The sequence below is a fragment of the Coturnix japonica genome, chromosome 11 (genome assembly GCF_054131305.1).
Source record: "Coturnix japonica strain WE chromosome 11, WE-NBRP24, whole genome shotgun sequence".
In the NCBI taxonomy this organism is placed as follows: Eukaryota; Metazoa; Chordata; class Aves; order Galliformes; family Phasianidae; genus Coturnix; species Coturnix japonica.
The window spans coordinates 14,146,915-14,170,900 of record NC_140673.1 but is presented as its reverse complement, the minus strand read 5'-3'; the positions used below and the strand labels follow the sequence as shown (position 1 = coordinate 14,170,900).

General features: G+C 44.1%; 2 protein-coding genes across 18 annotated transcripts in view; one reads left to right on the top strand and one right to left on the bottom strand.

Moving 5' to 3' along the window:
- Positions 1–5,639, bottom strand: part of EVI5 (ecotropic viral integration site 5) — an 84,198-nt gene extending 78,559 nt beyond the window's left edge. For 2 of the 4 annotated variants that reach the window (XM_085511318.1, XM_015869956.3), the window contains exon 1: positions 5,508–5,639. In XM_085511318.1, the coding sequence (XP_085367444.1) occupies positions 5,508–5,561 (54 nt within the window). In that variant the 5' untranslated portion in view covers positions 5,562–5,639. Of the gene's footprint in view, positions 1–4,208; positions 4,355–4,554; positions 4,655–5,507 lie in introns of those variants that run through there. The other 2 variants (XM_085511317.1, XM_015869957.3) reach the window with 2 other exon arrangements.
- The window catches only part of MTF2 (metal response element binding transcription factor 2), a 38,643-nt gene continuing 20,196 nt past the window's right edge, over positions 5,540–23,986 (top strand). For 8 of the 14 annotated variants that reach the window (XR_014932754.1, XM_085511322.1, XM_085511320.1 and 5 more), the window contains exon 1: positions 20,741–20,991. Coding sequence is in view for 5 of the 14 variants with exons in the window: in XM_015869947.3 (XP_015725433.1) it covers positions 20,987–20,991 (5 nt within the window). In the remaining 9 variants the exon portion in view is untranslated. Of the gene's footprint in view, positions 5,676–20,740; positions 20,992–21,468; positions 21,498–23,986 lie in introns of those variants that run through there. The other 6 variants (XM_085511321.1, XM_085511327.1, XM_085511325.1 and 3 more) reach the window with 3 other exon arrangements.

Below are 23,986 nucleotides of genomic sequence, written 5' to 3'. Positions count from 1 at the left end.
ATGAAGATTTGTGTCTTAGTGTAATTTTCCCAGAAGACAGAGATCATCACTTGGTGTAGAGCTGCTTCTGGCTTTTCTCAAACAAGTGTGAGCCGCTCTGCTTATCTCAGTGCCCAACAGAACCTCCCAGCATCCACACTGAAGTGATTGATCTCAGAAGCTCTGCTTGGCAATAGTGCTCAGATGGAACAGCTTCACCAACCACCACTTCACACGTCGGATGGGGAGCAGACTGAAATCTTACTCCTCCTAAACGGGAAAGTTCAACTTACCCAGGGCTCATTTTCCTGTTCCCATCATGTTAAATGTTTTTCTGAAGAAGTCTCATCTCGCTTTTTTGCCATAAAATGGGTATTATCCCAAAGCAAAGTAACTGAATAAAGGCAGAAGCTCCAGCAAGGCACCTCTCTTTTGCTGATCACCAGACATTATGGCAGTTCCATGTGCTTTCCCTTAAAAGCAAATTTTAGTTGTCTGCCCAAAAAGTACGACTTGCCAGCAATGGTTATGATTTGAAAAGCATTCTACATTTAAATCCCCAATATCACGCACAAACAACGCACAATTAAAGCTGCATCAGTAGAGGATTTCTGGATGTGTTCACTTCAAATCACCAGCATGTCTTCTGGGCTCCCAAGCTCAGAGCAGCCCCAGTTTGGATCTCACACTCCAGTACACACACTCTCAGAGGTTCAGAGTAACCTGAGAACTTCTCGTGTCACACGAAATCGTAGCCACAAACAAGAAAGGATATCAACCACTTTGTGACGTAGTTTTCAGTGAGTCGAGCAACATCTGTGTGAGACAGCAGCTCATAAAACTGCCGAAAAGACACGAGTTGTAGATGATTATGAACAAGCAACCACAAGAAGGACACAGATGTGATTTACAGATACTAAATGAGAACGTATGAGGGATTATTGTTCCACAGCTGTGAATGGGACGCTTGGGGCAAAGTTGGAGGAGGAAAAACAGCATTTGCTTTTCCCAAATTAATTTTTGGTTTTAGAAGTAAACATTTATAACTATTCAGTCACCCAGTCCGAAATAAAACACTGCACAACACCTACAGGGAAAACTGATTTTAGCACTTCCTCATTTCTACGGGCAGTTCTGACAATGTTGTTCCTACAGCCTACAGGGTCACAACACCCTTCTCTACAAATTTTTTCTTCTATTAATAGAATTACAGAAAAATTCCAATAAAATAACTTTCTTTGTTCCTCCTCTCCTCAAATAATATGAAGCTCCTATGAACCAAGAATCACAACAAGGAAATCCTCATGATTATCTGAAACAAAAGATACAGTGATTTCATTTAGAGGCACAGCCCAGAAAAAGAAAAGCTACTTCTAATAGCCCTAATACATTATGGCAGAAATACAGCACACCAACACAGAGAATTGCAGATAAAATCTAATATAGATTATTTGAAATAGATCTTTTTCAGTAAAGCTGTTTCATTTGTAAAAAAGAAAAAACCTACTCCCAAAGCTTTCTGGGACAACCAACCGCCTTCCTTCCTCAAAGCTTCTTGTCATTCCTCCTATGCATATTTACAATACTAAACTTTACTCCAGAGCACTATCTAAAGCGGTTGTGCACTGCAAGCACAGCATTTGGTATAACCTGAGGCGAGCAGCCATCCACGAGCCTCAGGATCACTGCTCAGCAATGACTGTATTCACAGCACAGGAAATAATCCTCTGTATGTGGGTATATCCAAATTTGTCCTCCTCAGGAAGACAGAAAGAATGTATTTGGGACAGAAAACCTCCCCAAACACCATCTGACTACATCACAGACTTGGCATGAGGTTCTGGAGGAGCTGTGTTTATTTCAGGCTCAGCATCATGCCAATGCAGGCATGCAGCTTTTGACTGACGGGTCTCCAGCACTACTCCACACTTAGAGAACGCAACTGCTCACAGAGGACCACAAGGTTCTGCTCTCTTCACTTTAGAGGGAATTGCTTTATTATGGAGGTTCAGCAGAAGGCCTGATCATTATTTGGTTTCTTCCACAAACTCTCTCTAAAAAACTTGCATTTTCTCCCTAAGATCTACAAACAGACTCATCTGGGAAGTGCCAGAGCTGATGTGCAGCAGTAATGCAGTGAGGACACAAACTCAGTAAGCCTGGATAGGCCACGTATGTGCCAGGACACCCTGAATGCACCACGCTTACTGCAAGCATTTGAGCACATTTCTGAGCACAAAGTCCCAGATGGAAATTAGGGAGCAATGCTTATAGACAAGCTTCATTTGGAATCACAACAAACTCCTAGAAAATCGTTCATAGTTTTTTCAGGATGCCAGAAGGACTGAGAGCTCTGAATGATCAAAAAGGGCAGAAAGTCCAAAACCAGGAAATGTAAGTTCTCTTTTCTGCTCCGCTCCACCAAGACATAAAACACGAGCCACGGAACATGAGGATGAAGGAAAGCACTTGTAACACTTAAAAGGTTATTACAGCATCAACTTCATCCATCACTTGTGCACTGCACTGAGTCATGTGCACTGAATAAGAATTAGACATTCATTCCCCAGAACAGAACTGGAAAGCCACTTCTGGCAGAATTCAGGCCTGGACGCACTCCAAAGCATATGGAAAGTAGCAGATCCAGACACAATGTAACTACGTGCCAACTTTTTGATAAGCATACTTCTTGCTTAAAACATTTTTATAGTTAGGAAGTATGGAAGTGTTCATTTGTTGTATGCTACAGAGAGCTCCATCCAGTCAAGTATTTCATATGACCAGAGTTCAGAAATCCTCTCCAAAACTCCAAACTATTCACGCAGTTTGTTCAACATATTAGGAATAGGGGAGAACACAAAAATTGTATGCTGATCATGTTACAAACCCGTTCGTTTGATCTTCAGGTTGATTTAGGCTTATAGGAAGCATTTCGGGTTTCTAAGAGCTTACAGTGCACACTTTGGATGACGCTGTTGTCTTCATTCACTTGTATCCTAAGCAGTCAAGCTGAGCAAACAGCATAGGGCATATCTTCTGAAATAAAGGATAACAATCAAGGCAGAAAACAGGATGTTTCCACTTAAAAGGTTAAACAACAAGAAGAGAATTAAAAGGTTGGAGGAAATGATGGTGATACATCAAGGGGGCCTTTGAAACCTGGGCCTTCAAAGTATCGTCTACATTACAGGCACCTACGTGACATCCCTAAAGAGTCTGTAAAGGAGGTCCAGAATCTCTAGCGGCCAGAAAGCTCCCAAGCACAGCAGCATTCTGTACAAGATTATTGATGTGTGTAATCCTACTGGCTTGACCTCAGCCTCACAATACAGTTATTAACTACAGTTACCGGAAAGAAACTCAAAACCACATTTCCCAAATTTGGGACATCCACGTCTTCTCAAGTAACATTAATCACCATTGCAGAGAGGCATCAGTCTCCCAGCTGTAAGATCCAATAAATAATACTGATATTTCTGGTCAGTATTTAGGCCGTTAGAAGATTGTCAAGGTTTGGAGCTTTTTGCTCTAGTTTTATTTGGTTTACTATTACTGCAAGCCTTGCAGACTAAATGGGGAAAATTCTGTATTTAATAGTCACTGCCCATTTTGCAACTAAGTTTTAGTGCTGTTTTTGTGGATCCCAACCACTAAACTTTGAGCTGAGGCAGGACATCCTCAGAGTTTGTCCTGCTCACTTTATACAAGTTGAGGCTGTTTGGCAGCACCCTGCCCTTAGCTAGAAAGACTCAGTGATTACCTATGGATAGCACATACTGCACGCGAGCTAAAGCACATGTCAAATAATAACAATAAACAATATCAGAACACTTGGCACAGAGCACAGGTTGCAAACCAACCGACAGCACCTTGCTCCTGCTACAGGAGCAGGAAAGTCAGAAGAGGCACCAAGTTCCTAGTGCAGAACTTCATGTTCTCAACTCATCCCACAGCACAGATTTCAAAAAGCACGGAACACCAGCCAACAAAATCTGGAAGTCAGTCAGCAATGCTTTCCATTGTACAACCCCCTGCCCTGCTCTGCCGCATTAAATATTGCATAGCAACACCACACAAGTCTTCAAACTTCCATCTCACTCGCAGCTGTATCTCAGTGAGTTAAGCCGAGCATTTCATTTGAGAGCAGTGGCCTCTTTGGAGGCAAAAACTCAACACAGCACACCGTGAGTAATCAGTACAGCTCAACCATGAATGCATTTGTCACGTACCAACAGCAACACGCAGCCACAAAGTCAATACATTGACAGCCTGCTGCCGCTGCATGGACACATCAACTGCCACCACACATCGAGCTATGGAACAGAAAAGAAAGGCCATTTTCATGAAGCTGATGGTAGCTCTCCTCCAAACAAATCTGCAAAATATTCCAACACAGTTTTTAGTGCGACAAAGCTTCAACAGAAATACTTCTACATCTCCAACAGAAACAAATATTTAACCTCTCCGGCTTGACTAAGAAACGACACACTTTGCTAAAAATGCCCTTAAATGTTGAGAATAAATGAAAACAAATGGTTATCCAATGTCACATACAACGAACAAAGTAGAACTTACATCAAGGCCAACAATTAGCAGAGTCCTACTTTGAAAGCCAGTACAGACATGGTGAACTCATTTTCATCTCATGCGTACCAGAGCCTTCCTCCTATGGGAACTGAAAAGTGTCTGCTTTGTTAAGGAGATCAAGGACAACGTTTGCTGGTCTAAAATCAAGTGATACGTGACCCACATTTGTGGATAGAACTGCTGAAGGGGCTGAGCTTACACCTGTACCCGCACACTGCTCCTCAGCTGTCACAGCGCATTTTGGGCACTTCGAAAAGGAGAATGGCATCAGAAAAGCTCCAGATGAGAAGGAATTAAAGCACTCGGGCCTTTACTATGCATAAGGATGAAGCCCCCTTTTTTTTCAATAAACCAATTATTAGAAAGCTTTTAATAATATAGCAGCAGATGACAGATACAGATATATGTGCTACAGATAAGTAGCGTGTGTATATAAATATCACGTTTACCCCCTCAACTCACTCAGCTGAACTGCAAACGAGTTAAAGCCCAGCAAAACAAACAGCAGAAGCCCCGAGCACAGCTCCCCGCGTACCACCACCACCGGGCCCTCGCCGGCGTCTCTCAGCACAGCGCTTTCGGCCCGAGCACCGCTCCGCTCCGCGCCTATCTGCGTGAGTCGAGGCGGGAGCTGAGCGCAGGGCTGAGGGCTGAGGGCTTTGGGCCGCCCGACGGCTCCCGGCGGCTGGCAGCGCTCAGCGCTCATTGCTCCGCGGCGGACGGGAGGCCCGCGAGCAGCGCCCCGCTCCCTCCCCACACCTGTTCCCTGCCCCTCCGGCCGCGCCGCCTCCCGGCCTCGGCGCCACCGGCCCCACATCGACGGCGCGGCCGAGCCCCGGCGGGGGGTGGAGCGGCGGCCGAGGGACGCGCTGAAGGCGCCCGGCCGTCAGGGGACGGAGCGAGGGAAACCGCCGCCAACGGGCCGCCCAGCGCCGGCCTACCTGAGCGTGGGGGGGTCTCCTGAGCCAGGCTCCCGCGAAGAGCCGCCTGGCCATGGCAATCACGCATCCCCGCAGCGGGCGGCGGACGGAGGCGGAGCGGAGCGCGGCGCTTCCCCGCCCGGCCTGTCCAAGGAGCCGAATCGCCGGCGAAGGGAGGACGAGGAACGCGTAAGACACGCAGCGCCGGGCCGGCAGCTGTCAGCCGCGGGGACGCGCCACGGGGAGGGGAGGGAAGAGGAGAGAAGGGGAAGGGAGGAACGCGGCCGCCCAGGGCCGGAGGGGGAGAGCGGGCGGGGCGGGGCTGCTGCTATCCCCGCCCTGCGCTGAGGGAACGGCCCGTGGGCGCCGGGCGCTGCGCCGAGCGGAGCGGGGCTTCCTGCGCGGGCTGTGTCCGTTCGAACTGGGCAGCTCCGAATGACTGAGTCCGTTAATGAATAACGTGCCCCGCTGATTGCAGGCAGGTTCCGTCTGCCACTCGCTGGGCGTTAGAACCAGCTGAGGGCCCACTGGGCCCACACAGTTAAGGAGGGAACCCCGGCCCTCCGCACCGCCGCGCTCTGCAGGCAGGTGCGTACCGTGCTGTCCCTGTGCTACGGCCTCACACTGCGTCCGCTAACAGCGACAAGAGCGAGTTTGCTGATGGAAGAAAAAATACATGATTACGCTTGTCATAGCCACAACCTGTGACCGTAACGGCGGGCAGGTCGGGTCAGGCTGCTAGGGAAGGGCCAGGCACACCGGGCAGGCCTTGAGCCTCACTGCGTGACTGTGGCAACAGTCCATAGCACTGCTCCTCCTCACAGTGGGTCTGGAAGGAAAGCTGAGCCAGGAGGGATGTGGCATTGGCCTCATCTGGTCTCTTGCCCCACAGCAGGGCGAGAATTAGGTGCCTCCCACAGCTTCACATAGTGTGGAACGTAGCAGTCTAACTGCCATTAGTAGTAACGTGATTTGGTTCAAGTGTAACTGCCCTTAGTCACATGAATTTTAACTTGCTTCCATCTGGTCACATGTATGACTTAGTTACCTCCTTAGCAACAGGTCAGAAGCTATAGGGGATTCCTGATGCTTTTTGGCTGTGAGGCTTTGGGTGAAAGGATTACAGCACAATGTCAGGGGAAAAAAAATGATTGTAACATGCTCTGGCTTTTGGCGTTGTGTGCTGCTTTAATTAAAAGAAAGGATACAGAAAGATGGCATAAGAATAAGTTGTGGTGTCCTAGCAGGGATTAGTCTTAAGGAAAGATACATATCTAGAAACCAAATGTTATGAGGTCATAGAGTATTAAAAATCAGCAAGATTTAAAGAGTAAAATCTTTAAGATTCAGGAATAGTCCATGACTGCTTTTTGAATAATATAATCACTGCCAGACTCAGCTCACTCTGAAGAATAAATCAGAAAATTAATTAGTAAGATTTGGCACTCCTGCAAAAGCAGCCCTGGTTTTAATAACACTCTTGCAGTGAGAGTGTTCTCTTCCTATTCAGCAGGCCCAGATGGCTGTGCTTTCTGCATCACTTCCCTCTACAGTTCAGTAGTTTGTACGAGCTTAGTGAGATTACGGGCACGCAATGGAAAGGTGACACCAGGAAACTACAGAGCAGGCATTTAAACGTTTTGCTGAATAATCTCAAGTAATTACTTCATCTAATGTTCTGTGTCAATCCTTGGAAGGAGAGGCTGAGAGTAATCATGAAATGTGCTTCTCCCATATGGCAGGCGAGGACGTAAATGTTTTGTTTCTGTTAAGACTGGATCAAAACAGTTCCTGGCATATGTTCATTAGGGGATATATTTTTCACTTAGTGCATGAGATCTTAGTCATTTGTGAGAGCAGCTGCTTTATTCCGGCACTGCAGTGTTTAGTTATTCTTAAAGTCCTCTTTGTGTCCAGGCTTTACTAGATGATAAAAAGGCAATTTCAGCCTTTTTCAGCTTATCCCTTAAACACCAAACTCCCAGTTAAGCCTTGGTAAATGCAAAGCTTGTGGCATTTTGCATGTGCAAATGTAAATGGATATTTTAAAGACCAGGGAATAGATGCAATAGAACATAAGTCATACTGATGTATTTACTGAACCGTTTTTCCATTTGCTCACGCTTTTCCATTCTGTAGTTCACACATTATTCATTTTTGTATGGCAATAACACATCTCAAATGCAAAAGCAGTTGAAGTTACGCTGATTTATTGCTACCTGTTAATATTTGCTTCCTATCCAGCCTTGCAAAGATTGGAGAGACAAATCCACTGATGATTATATGTATGCACTGTTTATCACTCGGTGTTAAAGGTAAATGTGGCCTTATAATAACTGCATACCATCACTTCCAGTACTGTGACAACTTAACAGTCACTGCATACTAAATAGGACTCAGGAAAAACTAAGAGCTGTTACATGTATTGAAGCATCCAGGAATTTTGGACAAGCAATATTTGACTAATAAAGATAATAGAAAACTATAGAAAAATCTACATTCTTCAAGGTACTTATTAAAATTCTGCATTATATTAATAAAGATGCACATTATATCTAAGTTCTTCTGAGGGAAGGATCTGTTACTTGAGCAAGTAATACAGGTTTTATCATTTTATTTTAAAGCTAAACATTAACTTATTGCAATGTAACTGAGCTTGATTCTCACATAGGAGACTCCATGGGAAATCCTCAGGGTTCGCACATTCTTCTCACCATCATATTAATGCAGGACGCCTCTGGCTAATGTTAGTAATCACAAGATTAATAATGTTAATAATCACAGACTTCCATACAGCAGCTTTACAAGCTTTACCCACAAAGCACAACTTCCTGCATTAGCACTCTTACCCAGGATATGCCAAAGAAATGTTTTGTCATAATGGGCAGCATCACAGCTTAACCCCCGGTAGGAATGGAATGTATCAGCATCTGCCAGTTACCTTTTGTTTTTTTTAAAGTTTAATAACTGTATTTACATGGTAAATAATGCGTTAATGATTTTAAAATAAAACTACTTTTCCTAAAATGAAGTCTATAAGGGTGTCAAAGTTTCACTCTTTGTCCTGCCTGGCTGTCAAGATGCACATTCAGAGATCTAGCCAGGAATTTGGTTTTATTCTGACTCCATCATCAGGTTTGTCAATGTGGAACAGAATGAAGATCTGGGGACACATCAGACCTAAACTCTTCCTCATGTTCCATTCAGAGTGAGATTCTTTCCCTCTCCTGTAAACTTCTCTGAACTCAAATTTAATCAGTGCATAACTTTTATTTTATCCTTTTTTATCCTTAAATATTATTTCCTATTGCATTCAAATTCTTACTAGTGTCAGTGCTTCTAGAGAATACATAGGTGGAGCCATCTCTTACTCAGAGAGCAAACAAAGCCTGTTAAGGATTCCCTTGTGGCTTAACTTGTTGTAAGCAAATCATTAATCTATTTGAGGAAGCAGCATCTTCTAGCCAGCAAGTTTTATTTCTAAGGCCATACTTATAAATATATATAAATCTGGCCTCCTGCAGCAGCAGAACGCGTTCCTCTTGCTGCTTACTTTCATTCTTGCGTTGGCACAACCATTTCTGTTATTGTGTTAAGAACTAGGACAATAATTTCAACTATGAACTGTTAATCGTACTTCGTTTTTTCCCTGGGTTAGGTCAGACAGCCCAATTCCTTTCATCAGTGTCTTGGACTTATGCCAAAATTGAAGTGGCTGTTTCTAACCACTGAAGCTTTTATCTTATTTAAACATATCTGTATCAAAAATTGTGTTTTATTACAGATAGATAAGTGACAAATACATGCGACTCATTGCTAGCTCTTCACTGAGATGAGATCCTAGTATTATTAGACATTCAAAGATGCTGATTAAGTTGGGATAAAATCCCTCCAGTCCTTGCTTTGAGAGTCTGTCCACTAGCTTTTCTGGTATGTTGTTTAAAATTCAGAATACACTAGAAAAATTAAAATGCTTACGGTAAATAAAACTTACTAACATGTTTACAGTAAATAGGTCTCCACAGATTGAGAATAAAAATCTTTATCAATTCGATTCCTTTAAGGATTAGAAGATGGGGAAGACTCCAAAGACACTCCATTCAGAAGAAAATTGGAAAGAAAGCACTTTGTTGTTAATGGTCATTCATGAGCAAATACTGAAACAACACTCAGCATTTTTCCTCATTGTTTGAAACTCTATACAAACAACACAGTTAAGATTCAATCAACCAATAAAATGAAGTTTCTTTTATACACACAATTTCCATTAATTGCTGTCATTATGGTATCCAAGATTTTCTTAAGATTAATTGGGATTGTTAAAATGTGTGGTCTTGCTAGCATTGATCTGATTCCACTTGGGAAATCAATTGATAATTTTTTGGCAAAAATAATCTGTTTGATGTTGGAAAATGCTGATTAGTTATCCATTTCTTTGGATTATCAGTGTAATAAAGTCATAATCTACTTGGGACTTCTGACCACACTACTGAAAGTAAAATACTTTGTTCTGCTTATCTTCTGAATTAAAATCTGAATGTTAGTCTTAATTGTTAGTCATGTAATTTCCCATAACAGTAAGAAAACATCAGCCAGACTGTTTCCAGAACTTCTTACCCTGAGCTAGCACTTCTGCTTCCCCCCTTACTCTCCAGCTTAGCTTAGAGAGGTAGAAAACATCTGAGACTTAGTCCACACTTAGAAAAATCCTGCTTATGGTCTAAATACTAAGTTCTAGTGCTGAAGTTACGCTTCAGTGACGCTTAAGAACATAAATAACAGGAAGGAGATAACAGCAAAATTTAGTTCAGAAAGATTCTATCTGTTTGTAACTCCTTAGGAAGTTTAGTATTGGAACAAATCATTTAGTGGGAAGGTGAAGTTTTCAACACACAGTATACTTAAGAGCTCTTATTTAAATGCAATGAGGAGAACAGCTGCAATGTTTAATACATTGCTACACCCAGCTGTCCTGCCATCCCCTCTGCCTGAGGACATTTCCACAGCAGAACTGCTTGGTTCACAGTCTAGCATATTTGCTTTTAATTGCCTGTGAAAGTTAGTTCACACCAAAACACTAGACTGTGATCCTCAGCTGGTGAGGTGCAGCTCTGCCTTCCCTTCTGGCAGCTACAGTACAGAGGAGAAAAATAGGCACAAAAAGCAACTACAGATAACTGGGCTTCTATGTGAAACCCTTTTCTTGTCCTTTACAACTTACGCCTCCTCCCACGTGGTTCTCTCTGTTCTGTCACATAACTGGTTCTATAGCTGAATGATGAACTGCTTGATGAACCCAAACTAAAAATAACCCTGAAAAAGGAAAAAAAAAATAAAATCATGTTTTCCCTCATTTTGGTCCTGCATGCAACTCAGAGGACTGTGATGTTCACAAAGGCAGAATAGTTTGGCATTTGGATTAAGGATCAAAACCAGGAACTGCTTAAAATATGCTAAGAAAAGCCCTTCAAAGTCTGCCCTTAGACTGATGTCTCCCTAAAATATATATCCCAGCTCAGTGATTTGTCAGGCAGCGTGAATGAATTGTTATATTATGTCGGAATTGGAACTGAACAAATCATTCCTTCAAGCCTTAACTAATACATAAGTCACTCTACTTCAGTTTACAGTCTTGAACAAAGCTGAGAATTTGGACCTATATGTGGGAATTAACACAACATACAGAATTCCTTACCTAACAGCCTTCATGTTACTGGCAGAAGTACTCAAAATGTAGTTTTACTCCATTCAGAATGTCTGCACGTGAAATGAAGAAGCTCAGTACTGATTGTCAGATGACTCTGAAAGTACTCTGCAAAAGCACTAACAAAGAGCAGAACTACTTAGGAAACTGATGTTTAAGAATCCCCTAATAGTAAAGACTATATTTGTTAGGTCTAAATCTTTTTCTAACCCTGTATTTACTCAAAGTTGGTAATTCTCATGTCGCTTTCATTAGAAGAACTTTCTTTAAAAGCTTATCACCTATGATATTGTCTTCTTTAAATTCTGAGCAGTTAACTCACTGTAAGTACAGTGGATCTACGTTAGTATTCACCTTGAATTTCTGTTGGTTGGTTTGTTTTAAGTAGATAAAAGTTTTAATTTCCCTTTAGATGAACAGAACAGCCAGGCAGGCACAAAGCTCATGCCTTTTGTGATCTCTGCAGTCCACTGATTGTATATTACTTAATTTCCATAGCCCCCTTTCTGTGAAGTACTGGTAGACTTTTGATCAAAAGTCTCAGTAGGCATAAAGTATTTACTGAATTATTTAAGTTATTTAAATTTCCACTGCAGTTAGTGGATATTTCAACTATAAACACCATTACTCACAAAGCAAAAACACTGTTATGCAACGTAAGGAGCAAGCCTGGCTCCATACAATGCAGCAGCTCACACTGACCAGTTCCGTAGTGCAGGTTTCCAGCAGCATTGGAGTTCACATCAGAAGTTTTTTTCCCCAGGGCTTCATTGCTATGCAAGCTTTATTTCATGGGACTTTTTGCTTCTTACATAAATTTAAATCCAGTTGAATAGAAAGTTGTGTTGTTTTTTTTTCCTGGTATGTACAAAGAATAAACTACTTTAGTTAATGAATGCTTTTATTAACTCAGAAATACAGCCTTTATGACTATACCAAATATACTGTCTGCTGTCATGCTGTACCAACCTATAAAAACAATTTGGGCTTGAGTGAATACTTGGAAAGAAAAAAAAAAGGCTGCAGTGGGCAAGGTAAGGTGAATTGGTTTTTATGAGATAAAGGGTCTTTGTGAGACTTTTACATCTCTGGTAAGGTTAATTGGTTGTTGGGTCAATGTGGTTATTCTCTATGAGAGCACAGTTGGTCTGAAAGCATCTCAAAAGTATAGAATTACTTTCTATTTTGTCAGTAACTTTTGTATGTAGCTCAGGCTAACTTTACATGAGGTTTGTAGTTTCCAACTAACTTATTTTATGAACGTTCCTGTATTTGCAGCCTTCTTGCGTGTTGACATTTAAGCTGACTACACTTCACCCATGTTTTATCGCATCTTCCTGTTTCTATCTTGCAGCTGTCCTCATATAAATCTTTCTACACTATATCATTCAAAATTGAACTCATTTAGGTAACTGAGGCTATAGGTGTGTAGTAATTTTTATGGACAAAGGTGAATTCTAATCACAGTTCTTGTTTCCCATATGTCAGCAATAATAATAATAATAGTAAGTAATTTTCATTTTTAATCAAAAGAAAAACTGAAAGAATCTCTTTTTTTCTTCATATCTTCTTCTGACTATTAAATATGATTCAAGGTAGATTCTAAACAGAAGAAAATTACTTTGGCAGTGATTAATTCATGCTAAATTTTCAGATTCTGACCTCAGTTTACAGATCTAACAAATAAGGATGCCTTTTCCACTACGGGCTGTCTGCTGGTGCTTAAATCACACCAGTAATCTGATTCAGCATTAAATCTAGTGTCATGGCACTGTCACAGGCATTTTAAATGTTAGAATCTGCAGTAAATTGAGAAGCCCTTTTAGGCTTTTGCTACTTGACCTGTCAGCTTGTTTGCTAAACTCAGCAGAAGAAAAAAAGAATTAGTTCAACTCTCAGTAGTTACCTAATACGTGAACAGAAATTCTTACTAATTCTTGCCTAAATTTCCTCCTATTCTCGGCAAGTATGGCTCTAGAATTATTCCTAGCTGAGAAATTCAAGACAATTTCTTGGTAAAGGTCCTGAGAGAGCAAACTTCCAGCAGTCTGTTGTAGCATGAGCAAAAATTAAACTCTCATAAAATGAATTCTGAATTAGATAATCCTCACCCATATTTAGCGTGCTTTACCTTTTGTGTATTGTCTTCATACAGTTAATTTGTCTCAGCTTTTCAGGGGTGTTTGCATGCAGGCAGGCCCTTTGAATGTGACACTTCTCATCCTGAAGTTGTCCTCACATCTGCTTATGCCAGCTCTGGATAATCCCCTTTGCCATCCTCATGGGCAGGAGGATGGAGTTGGACTTGTTGCAGCAGAGAGCCATCAGTCCTGCCTGCTCTGGAGAGGTGCATAGTCTTCAGTTCTGGTTGAGGTGATGTTTCTTGGCATTAATGAATTCACAGGGTCATCTCATTTACTTGGCAGTCCTGCTTGGCAAACTTCTGCTTTCCTGACTCAGGAAGCAGGTTGCTTGTCCCACAGTGAGAAACATTTCAGTTCTCACTTCAAGAGCTGCCTGTGACTATGGAACATACATTTAGCTTTCTGAAGGAGAGATGGCAATCCACAGAAGAAAGGAGGTCAATTTATATTTCCTTCTTGGCTTGTTCTTGTTGTATACTCCATTCTGTAACTGGAGTGGAAGAAGAAATAAGCCTTTCCTCTTTGCATTTCCATTTTCTAAAATTAATGTTTTCATAACCTTTCCTGTTGCCTTGGTTATTTCCTCTGTCCTCTATTTATACATATTGCCAGCTCCACAATAAAGGTTGCACCCCTCAACCCATTTTAAAGCAGTGAACTTACTGCAAGGTGGTATGGCTGAAAGGAAACACATTTCTATGCATACATACGTGCTCTAAATACATAAGTGCATAAAAGTAATAATCTGGAGCGGTTAACTGGTCCAGCCAGCGCTGTGGCTGCATGTGCATGGCACCGGCAGCAAAGCTGACAAGGCAGCTTCCCCTCAGCAGGAGGGAGTGCAACCTTAGATGGCAGCAGCTGTGGGATGCGTTTGGCTGGGACATGAAACTACACCCTCAGCTCCCACTGCAGAGAAGAGCCAGGCTCCTCCTTTGGCCCAGAACTTCCCCAGGGTGTAACACAAGCAGGAAAATCACCAGGGCTGGGGGCCTGGTTTATGCTGCCTATGATGGTTTTCTCTAGCACCAAAGGAGCCCTGCCAGGCACTATCTGTTTTATGATATGATTTTGCAGCCCCTTGTAAGCAAACATGCTGTTGCTTTGATTTTATACTGATCTTCAGTTAATGTGTTTTTAACTCATCTCAAGATCACCTAGCACTAAAATTATAGAAATATTAAGGGAAAAAAATACTTCCTGTCTTAGCAGCCTCAGGTGGAGCCAGGACTATATAGATAGGGATACCAGTGTCTGTGTGAAGGCTGTCAAAACAGAAAAAAATAATGTCAGATGTAATGGGAATTGATTTTGACCCTGTATTTGATTCTGGTCTTTCTAGCTGAATGCAAATGAGCAGTTAACAAATATAGCAGTACCACTATTTTATAAGTAGTGGAAAAATGATGTATGGAATTTGACTGGACCGATGTGTCAGCCTGGGAACACCAGCTTTTGTCCCAGCCAGCCCTTTTGGATTGGCAGCAGCAATAGAAAGGGTTGCTGCTCCATCTTCAGCACCTGCAGCTGAGTTTTTGGGAGTGCGACAGCTCTAAGTGTTACAAGGATCCTGTCATTCTGCGCCATTCAAAAGCATTTTGTCTTCATCAGACACAGAGCTGCTATTAAAAAGTAAAAGTGAGGGACTTTCCATGTGAGTGGGATTTGGCAGGTCTGCTGAAAGCTTGTGAGAAGGCCCATACTGCATTCCAGGTGGTGGGAGTGCAGAAGGAATGCTGTACTAATTCTCCCTCCGGCCAGAATGATGTCCAGAACAGATTTTTCACTGCACACGGAGCATCAATATTCTGCCATGTAACTTTGTCCTGAGGGGATCTTCAACTTTTTTTCTTTTTTTCTAATTCAGTTTAGAGTTGAGAGGTAGGTCTGCTCTGTACTGCTACAAAATTTAACCATGCAAGAACTGCTCTAGCAGACGTTCTTACAGCACACAAAGAAGCAGACAAAACCCTGCCATAAAACTGTCTGATGCCACAGTCCACAAAAAGCTATGTTATAATCACCATGAAGTAAAATATTTGAGACTGTACTAATTACTGACTGTAATTAGTTTTGCAACTGTGCAGAACAGAGCTGAGGGGAATGATTAAAGGTCTTGCTGAGGCTCACACTCTGAAATGCTGACTGTGGATTTTTACTCAATCACCGAAGCTTCAGTAGCTGCTTTCAGAGCTGTGCTTAAGGGAGCAAGCAGAGGAATGGAATGCATCACACCGTTGTATGACTGAATTCTCAGAGACTTTGGGAACCGGAACCTCTTTCAGATCCAGGCAATTTACCAAAATTTCCAGTCTTGGCAGCTGTTGGTTTTCTGAAAGAAGCTGATTATATGACTGCAGCAACAAAGCGACAGTGCAGAGGGAGAATTAAACCTCTCAAATTCCAGCTCTGAGTAATAAGCTCATTTTTATGCACTGGCCTCAGGAAGAAAGATTACTTGGGACTACTCTTGCATATCTTCACAGAATTCCCACTAGCTAGAACAGTAGGAAGAGACAGTTCTCACAGCTATTTTCAGGAGCTAAAACAATTTTACGTATGCTCATAAGTCTTCAATACAGAAAAGACACTATTATCAATAAGAACACAGTGACTTGCTCTTAAGCATCCTCAGTGCATACACTGAGGTACTTTTTTTTTCCTTTTGTTCTCTGTCTTTAGAATAAAAAGAATTAGAGTATATCCAAGATTGATGTCCGAGATATATTCACATGTACCTCACAATAAAAACCTCTCTCACTCTTCAGCTAGCACAAATGTGTTGTAAATAACACAGGGATGTTATATGTCAACCCCCACTTCAGCTTTGAAACATCTCTACCTCTTAAAAGCTTTATTTCTTCCACTGTATATATGTGTAAACTGAGGGGCTTCTCGTTCAGCCACTTCCAGTAAGGAGGTTTCAGAAGTGGTAGGCTATGAACTGCAAATTAGGAATGATGATGGGAATACTTAACAGTGTCTGAGTGCTTTGAATCATGAACTACATAGCACCTGAAGAACCACCCATCACTTACCAGAGACCAGACATACAGAGTCCTGACTTAGTGCTTTAAAAGTAATTTCAGAAAGATTACACATCTGGAATGAAACTTTAAGCAAATTGAGTTTAGGTCTTTTAAGATGTCACTTATTATTTTTATAATGCATCTTAGGTGTATTGTATTACATGCAGAGCTAACATCTATAGGTGTGTTTCAGTTTGTGTTTTTTGAGTCCTCAGTACTGTGTCTGATTGTGTCAAGGAAAGACTTTCAGAATAGATTTATGTTGCTAAACTTTGCTTTGTAGAAGGTGAATGAGTGCCAGTTCAAGAGTAAATGGGCTTAGTTCAAAGGCTAATAAAGATTGTGATACAAGCAATACAAATACATACTATCCCACAGAGCAATTGCTGTTCCATGTGTCTGATGCAGAAGCACTTTACAGACTTACAGTCTAAAATAGGACTGCAGTACTCTATGGGTATTGTATCTTCAAAAGATACAGGAAGTAGATTGCTAAAAAATAAAGGAGATAAGAATGATGTAATACATAAAAAATTAATTAAGAAACAAATATCTTGCTTTTTTGAGACTCGGTGTTTTAAGTTAGGTAAGCAATGAGTGTGACAGTGAGTATATATTTAAATAAATATGTTCAGTTTAAGATGTGTCAAGCAAAATCCCAACGACAAGGAGAAGGTGAGGGAGAATGGATTTTTTCCCCCCAGGAATTCCCAGTCCTTCCTACAAAGATGGAAATGGTAAAGTGCTTGAACTAGAAAAAAGCGTTTCTGTGTAAAGACCAGTTCATCTGCAACAGCTGCTCTGAAAGTAATGCTTCCTATTGTATTGTGTTGGCACACGATGTCAGAGGTGGATGTTGGTGGTATGGCAGTAGATGTTGAACCATGGAACCAATGTTCCATTACAGTTTGTTGCCATGTGACAGATGGCAGCAGAGGGGCAGTCTGACAAAATGGTGTGTGGCATGGAATGTGTATGAATTCCTCCATGCAGAAAACATGGCACCCAATGGCATTCACTGCATTTGCTGAATGTTTACAGGGACCTGACAGTGGATATGAGCACAGTGAGGCAGAGGGTGGTGCATTTCAGCAGTGACAGCAGTGACAGTGGGTTACCTCTGGTGCAGATCTGTACAAGCGTGGCATGCAGGCTCTTGTTTGCTAGCAAAGATGCATAGCTATTGGTGGTGATTATGCTGAGAAATAGCATTTCCTAGCTGAGAATTTACTCAAATAGTGTTATTGTGCTCTCTGCATTTGTTATGGTTTCCGTGGAAACAAATAGGAGGCATTACTTTCAGAGCAACCTATATACATCCAATAACATCAGCTTATTTTCCTTGGTATTGTTGTATGGAGATGAAAACAATTAGTCACATTGTTGTCCATCTAGAAAAATATTTACAGGTGTCCATTTTTTAACTATTTTCAGTGCTATTTTGTATCTTTAGTATAAAGATAGAATAATTGCTGTAATTTTATTATAGCAATTGCTACTTGATTGTAAGGCAATATAAAGCACTTCGTATCTTGAAAAATCACTTGCCTATTCTTTAGATTTGTAAAATGAAGATTATTTTCTGAGTCAAGCCATAACCAATGCACATAGGTGAATTAATTGTCTCACTAATTGTAAAGCTTATGTAAGAACAGACGTACCATATTTATCTTGAATTACGATTGGAAGAACCCAGGTGAGCTTTCTCACTGTTCCCATGCTTTAACAATGCAGAGAAAATGGCCTGGGATCTAATTTTCTCTCCTTATTGAATTGTGGTCATGACAACCGTCTGTACAAGGATAAACTTTACAGAATTGTCTTGTTCAAGGCTATCATGTTGGTTCTGTGCTGTGTGATACAGTGAGGTAATGGAAAATAATACTGTGCAGCTGCTTATACCTTTTTGTGTGTTTTCTTTTGTTTGCTTGATATTTATGTGGCTGTTGTGGTAAGGAAAGTATATGAACAAAACCAGCTTTGAAAAAACAAGCTAACATTCAAGAGAAGGGCCATTTGCTTAGGGAGATACCACTGGATTTGACTCTCTGGATGTGTCCAGCTATGCATATTACATCTCTGTTTTGAATACAGGATCATTTTTTCTCTGCTGTGCTATCAAGCAGAGAAAGCATTGCTTTGGCTTGGCTTTACAGCAAGAGCTTGTCTTAAAATACATGGATAAAAATAAGCAAAGGTAAAGTCAGTGACAGGTCATTATTTTTGAGCTCCCTCCTGCAACGGAGCTGTTTGCAAAATGAGATGGTATAAAGCTGAACATACCTATTAAACAGCATCTAATAGGTTATCAAAATCTGTTGGTTCCCCTCCCACCCCCCCGAAATTTCTACACAAGGAAGCCTGTACTGACATCAGAGGGGAAGTAATTTAATTTGGCTTTGCCTGCTCAGTAGCAAAAACAACATACGTATTATGTCTCAAATCGAAAACACAACAGTGGAGATGGTATGTTCAAGTACTTCAGAAATATTATGAGAAGATGAAAAAGAAAGGAGGGCAGAAGAGTTTCTTCTGAAATCATGACTTACAGTCTTGCCATGTACCAGTGAGAACAAGGATCCTCCTGCTGCTGATTTAAGCATTTTAGCTCAAAATCCATTTGTAAAGGGTCATTTTCCCATTTCTGGTGAGATTTCTGGTCCTGTAATCATTGGCCTGGGCAAGGGAACAATGACAGTGACCCTACAGCACAAATCTCTCCTTCTGGTTTATTGGCAGCTGAACATTGCCGCCTGTGTTGATGTGCAGCCCTGTCCTCAGATGGAGCAGGCTGGTGGGGCTGCACAATCCTTGCTCTAGAAAGGCGCTTCCTCTCAGATGGAGGTTCTGTGACCCACTGAGCTGATTAGAAAAGGATGTTCTAATATGAGTTAGTGAATTGCAGTGGGAAGTGGTGGTGGTGATGTGTTTGTGTGAGGTGTACAGCTTGGGATTCTTTTAGTTGTAAGAGCTGAGCTGAAAGCAAAGATGGGGAGTTTTTAATGGCTTTATCTGGGGCTTGGCTATGAGCTCATTTGGTACTTCTTGGGTATAACAGGAGAAAATTATTTAGTGGAATCCAGGCTGTGGGAAAATATCGATGCATTCTGCTGTGCGCGTTGAGAAAGTGAATGGTGGGAGGCTTTGGGAGAAACACTCATCTTGCTAGCCTAATTTCTGTAACAGCACACTAATCAGACCCCAATTATTCTTCCTGTATTACAGGGATTCCTCGTTTCTTTCAGTGCTGCTCTCTGATAATGCTACAGCAGCAGCAGCTCCTGGCTTTGTGGTAGGGATTGCCTTATGGTGGGGTGAGGCCATGCAGCTCTGCAGCCACGGTGGAGTTGAGCATGTTGGTTTTAGGAACCATTGTATAGAGAAAGGGCAGAGCTGGCACATGTGTCTGGTCAGGAACTTGTGATGGTGATGCTGGTGCAGAAACTGTAAATTAGAAAGGAGGGATTCTGCTTTCAGGAGTTCCTATTGGAATCATTTCAGAGCTGCAGTAGGAGAGGCTGCTTCAGCCCCCCGGTGCGCTGTGAGTTGGCCATGCACCATCACAGCTGTTGCTGCCCAGGAAGCTGTTTAACTTCTGCTAAGCACTGCGTCTGACGTGTCTGTTGTGATTACTAACCACATCTATGCATCTCTTCTCACGTTGAGTGCCATTTATTTACCAGTGGTGCCCAACTGCTGCTTGGACAGACGTGCCCTCTGCGTTGTGCAGCCCTGACGTAGAGGCCAGTGTAGAGCTGCTCCCTGGCACTCGGATGTAGAACACTAGTGGGCCTTAAGGCGCGCACAGTGCGGGTCCTGGCTGCCGGCGGTACGTGGGGCTGACCGAACCTTTGCCCTCAGGCTACGCGAGCAGCTCCCGGCGGTTCCAGCCGTACCCCAGAGCCGCAGTCGCGCTCCGCTCCCAAGATGGCAGCGCGCCGCGGAGCTGCTGCGCCCGGCGCCGTGACTCGGTGCCACGGGCAGCGCCGAGCGGGGCCTGGCCGAGGCCGCATGTGCTGATGCCGGCCGGCAGGCCGCGCTCCGCTCCTGCCCCGCGTGGGTCGCGCCCCACGCACCCGAACACCGCGGCGAAGGAACCCGAGGCCGAACCGGCGCGACCCGCCGCCCTCGGGTGCCGGGGAACAATAGGCGGCCGCCGGCGGCGTAGCGCGAGCCCCGGCACCGCCGCAACGAGGCCCGGCCGCGGGCAGCGCCGCTCGGCACGCGATCGCAAAGTAGTCCGTCTTTGTTCAGCGGCGGCGGAGGTTCGTTCCCTCCCGTGTCCTTCCGCCGCTCCCCCCGCCCCCTGCCCGCGGAGCTGCCCGTCGGCGCAGGCGGGGCCCGCCGGGGCGGGGCCGCGGCTCTTTGTGCTCCCACAATGCACCAGCGTCTCCTCCGCGGGAAACAAAAATGGCGAGGGGCTGCTCCGTAGCCGGGCTGCCCGTGAGGCGGGTCTGACCCCTCCCCCGCCGCCCTGCCCTTCCTTTCCCTTCCTGCGCCGCGGGCTCCTCACTCGGGGGCTGCTCGCCGCACCGAGGGCCCGGCCGCAGCGCGGCGCCGGGGGGAGGCTCCCGAGCTCGCCATTTCCCTGCATGAGGCGGTTGGCACCACTGGAGAGACCGAATGAGGTGAGGGCTGGGGGGGGCGGGGAAGGACGGACGGAAGAGAGGGAGGGGCGGCGGCGGCGGCGGCGGCTGCGTGGGGGGGGGACGGCGGGGGCGCGTCCTGCGGCTCGGGCCGCCGGTACCGCATCGCCGCTCGGCCCCGCTCCGCCGCCTACAGGGCGCGGGGGCCGCTCCGGGCCTCGGCCGGGGCTTCGTGGCGGGCGGCGGGGCCGGTCCGTCACCGACACAAAGGGAGCGGCGCTGCGGCGGCCCGGGGGGCTGCGGCGGGGGGTACCGGGCCGCGCCGGCTGCGGATCGTCCTCGGTTACGGCTGTTGTCCGAAAAGGCGGCGGCCGCTCGGCTGTGCGGAACGAGCCAAGCGCCGCCGGGTTCTGTCCTCGCTGGGTTTGTTTTAGTGCTTCACCTCCCGGTCTGTCAGAGCGGAGCCATTTGATCGTGTTTAGAAGCTCACGTTCTAAGTTCGTCTCAATACAGTGGCCGCGGCCGCCTAAAAGGATGCGCCGTAACGCGTTAGTTTTCCTTTCCTTCTAGATTTACGTAGGAAGAGCGGGGTGATACCTGTGGTACCCGACGGTCGCAGTGGTGCTGTGGCGGTGCTGTGCTGGGGGCTCTGTTTCGGGGGTACCGGGCAGTGCCACGCTCCCACCCTGCATCGCCCATTGCTGGGCCCACGCAGCCCTGGAAGGCCGTATGCAGTAATAGGCAGCTGTATGGCTCTTCTGGCTCACAGCAGAAAGGAAGGTTATCTGTGCGTGCTGCCCTGGCTGTCAGGATGAAATAAAAGGAAAGTAGGCTGCCTTGATTTTGTTGTTTACAGTCAGGTCGCTGAAAGCAAACATTCCATGTTTGTTCTAAGAGCTCGAGTTTCAGAAACTTGGGAGTGTCTGAGGTTAAAAGAAGAGAGAAAAAAAACATAGTTGAGGAGCATTAGGATATAGGTTAATGTGTGTATGCTATGTTCATTTAAAGAGACAGAAGAATAAGAGGGCACAGAAATAGAAAAGACAAAGTGTGTAATAAAGTACTGAAAAGAGGAGTCTGCAAGGAGCTGCACAGTCGTTCGATGTGGGTCTGAGGCCATTGCACAGCAGTGTTTGCTGCAGTTAACTCTTACTTCATCAGATATGGGAAGGAACTTGGTGAGGAGCTACAGAGCTGCTCCAGGAGAGACTCTAAGAGAAGTGTTTGTTGCTTCTGAAAGGCTGTATTTGTGTGGCTGGTTACCGGTTGTTGAGGGGTGTGTGTATGTGTGTGTATTTCTATAAATGTGTATATATACATAAATATGCAGCAGTTGAAGATGATGTCAAGACTTGGGTTGGAAATGTTTGTCCTTCAGTGAAGTAGGAGGTGAGGTGAGACATACAAGAAAGCAGCCATAACAAGTACATTGCAGTCCCTTTACTGGTGAGGAGTGGGCGTATGTATTCCATGGAGATTGATGTGAATGAAGATAGTACAACAGGCACCTGAAGCTGCTTTAAATAGCATTCTGCACAACAAAATGGGGAGCAAAGGAGAAAGCTCAAATGGAAGAAATAAGTGTAACTGAAATCTTTACTTAGTTTGGAAATTGACATTTACTCTCTGTGCTGCAATAGATCCCTGAGCTTACTGCAGAGTTGGTTTTGCCTGCTTTACCGACCTTCTTTGCAGGAAACAGAGGGGAAACCTTTGAGTAAAGCACACCAGGAGAACTATGAAACCATGGATGGTGCTGGAGGGTCCTTGGGCAGAGCGATATGTGTTACTGGAAGTACCAAAACTCGTTGAGTTTATGCTTTAAACAATCTGCACTTCAAGTTGATTTTCTCTTCCTAGAAGGCAGAATCTCTTGCAAAATGTATCTGAGATACAAAGCGCACAATAACAATCTTTGATAGAACAAATTCTCAGCTACAGGAGGCTGTTTTTCAATGTCGTCATGGCCAGAAGCTGTGCGTTGTCACCAGCAGTCAGCAAGAGGCTGCGTGCTGCAGTGATACAGATCTGCAGCAGCAGAGGTGGCCACTGTCACTGCTGCTGAAATGCAGCACCCGCTGCCTCGCTGTGCTCACATCCACTGCTTGGTCCCCATAAGTGTTCAGCAAGTTGGGACGAATGTCAGTGGATTCCATTTTTTTCTTGATGAAGGATTTCAGTGACACACCTTTGTGTCATATGTACTTCCATGGCAGACACCATTTTGTCAGGCTGTCCCTTTGCTGCCATTTGTCGCACAGCAACAGCATGTAATGGGATATTGGTGGGAAGGTTCAGCCTCTGCTGCCATACCTCCAATGTCCACCTCTCACACTGCAGGCCAACATAATAAAATAGGAGGCACTACTTTTGGAACGGTCCTCATGATACTTCGTTCTTTGTTTTGATTTCATGCGCTTTTAAATTCACACAATGCTTATAAAAGTCATGGTTTTCATTAAAAGAAGTTAAAGCCTTTCTTTTTGTGTATAAATGTATGATCCATCCCAAAGTGCTTCCCTGCCGTTTGCCTACATACCTCACTATGTAGGGAAATATGTTCTGTAATGATCTTTTGAGGGCTAACCCTTTGGCCTTGCATATGGAATAGAATTAAAACACTTCCAGTTATTTCTGGAGGGTGGGCTTGAGCAAATAGAACCTAAATCACAAATGACTGCATAGTTAGATAGATAACCACCAGGATAAGTGTGTTACTCCTTTTTGTGGTGTGAATCAATCCTGTTACAGAGGGTCATGGGATCAGGAAGCAGAGGTCATAAGGGATCTCAAGAGGTCTCTCGTTCTATACAGTGCATCTTCAGCCACCATGCCAGGTTGTAACTTAGTCGGCCTTTGAAAGATAGCAATGATGGGGGCACCCAGCACCCCAGGGCCTGTTGTACTGCCAAACTATCCTCATGGAAGTAAAATACACCTACCCCTGCATCCATCAGAATCTATTTTTTAGCTTCCTGCCATGCAGTATTGTGAAGTGGCTTGTCCCATCCTGATATCCCTCTCATAGGCTGCAGCT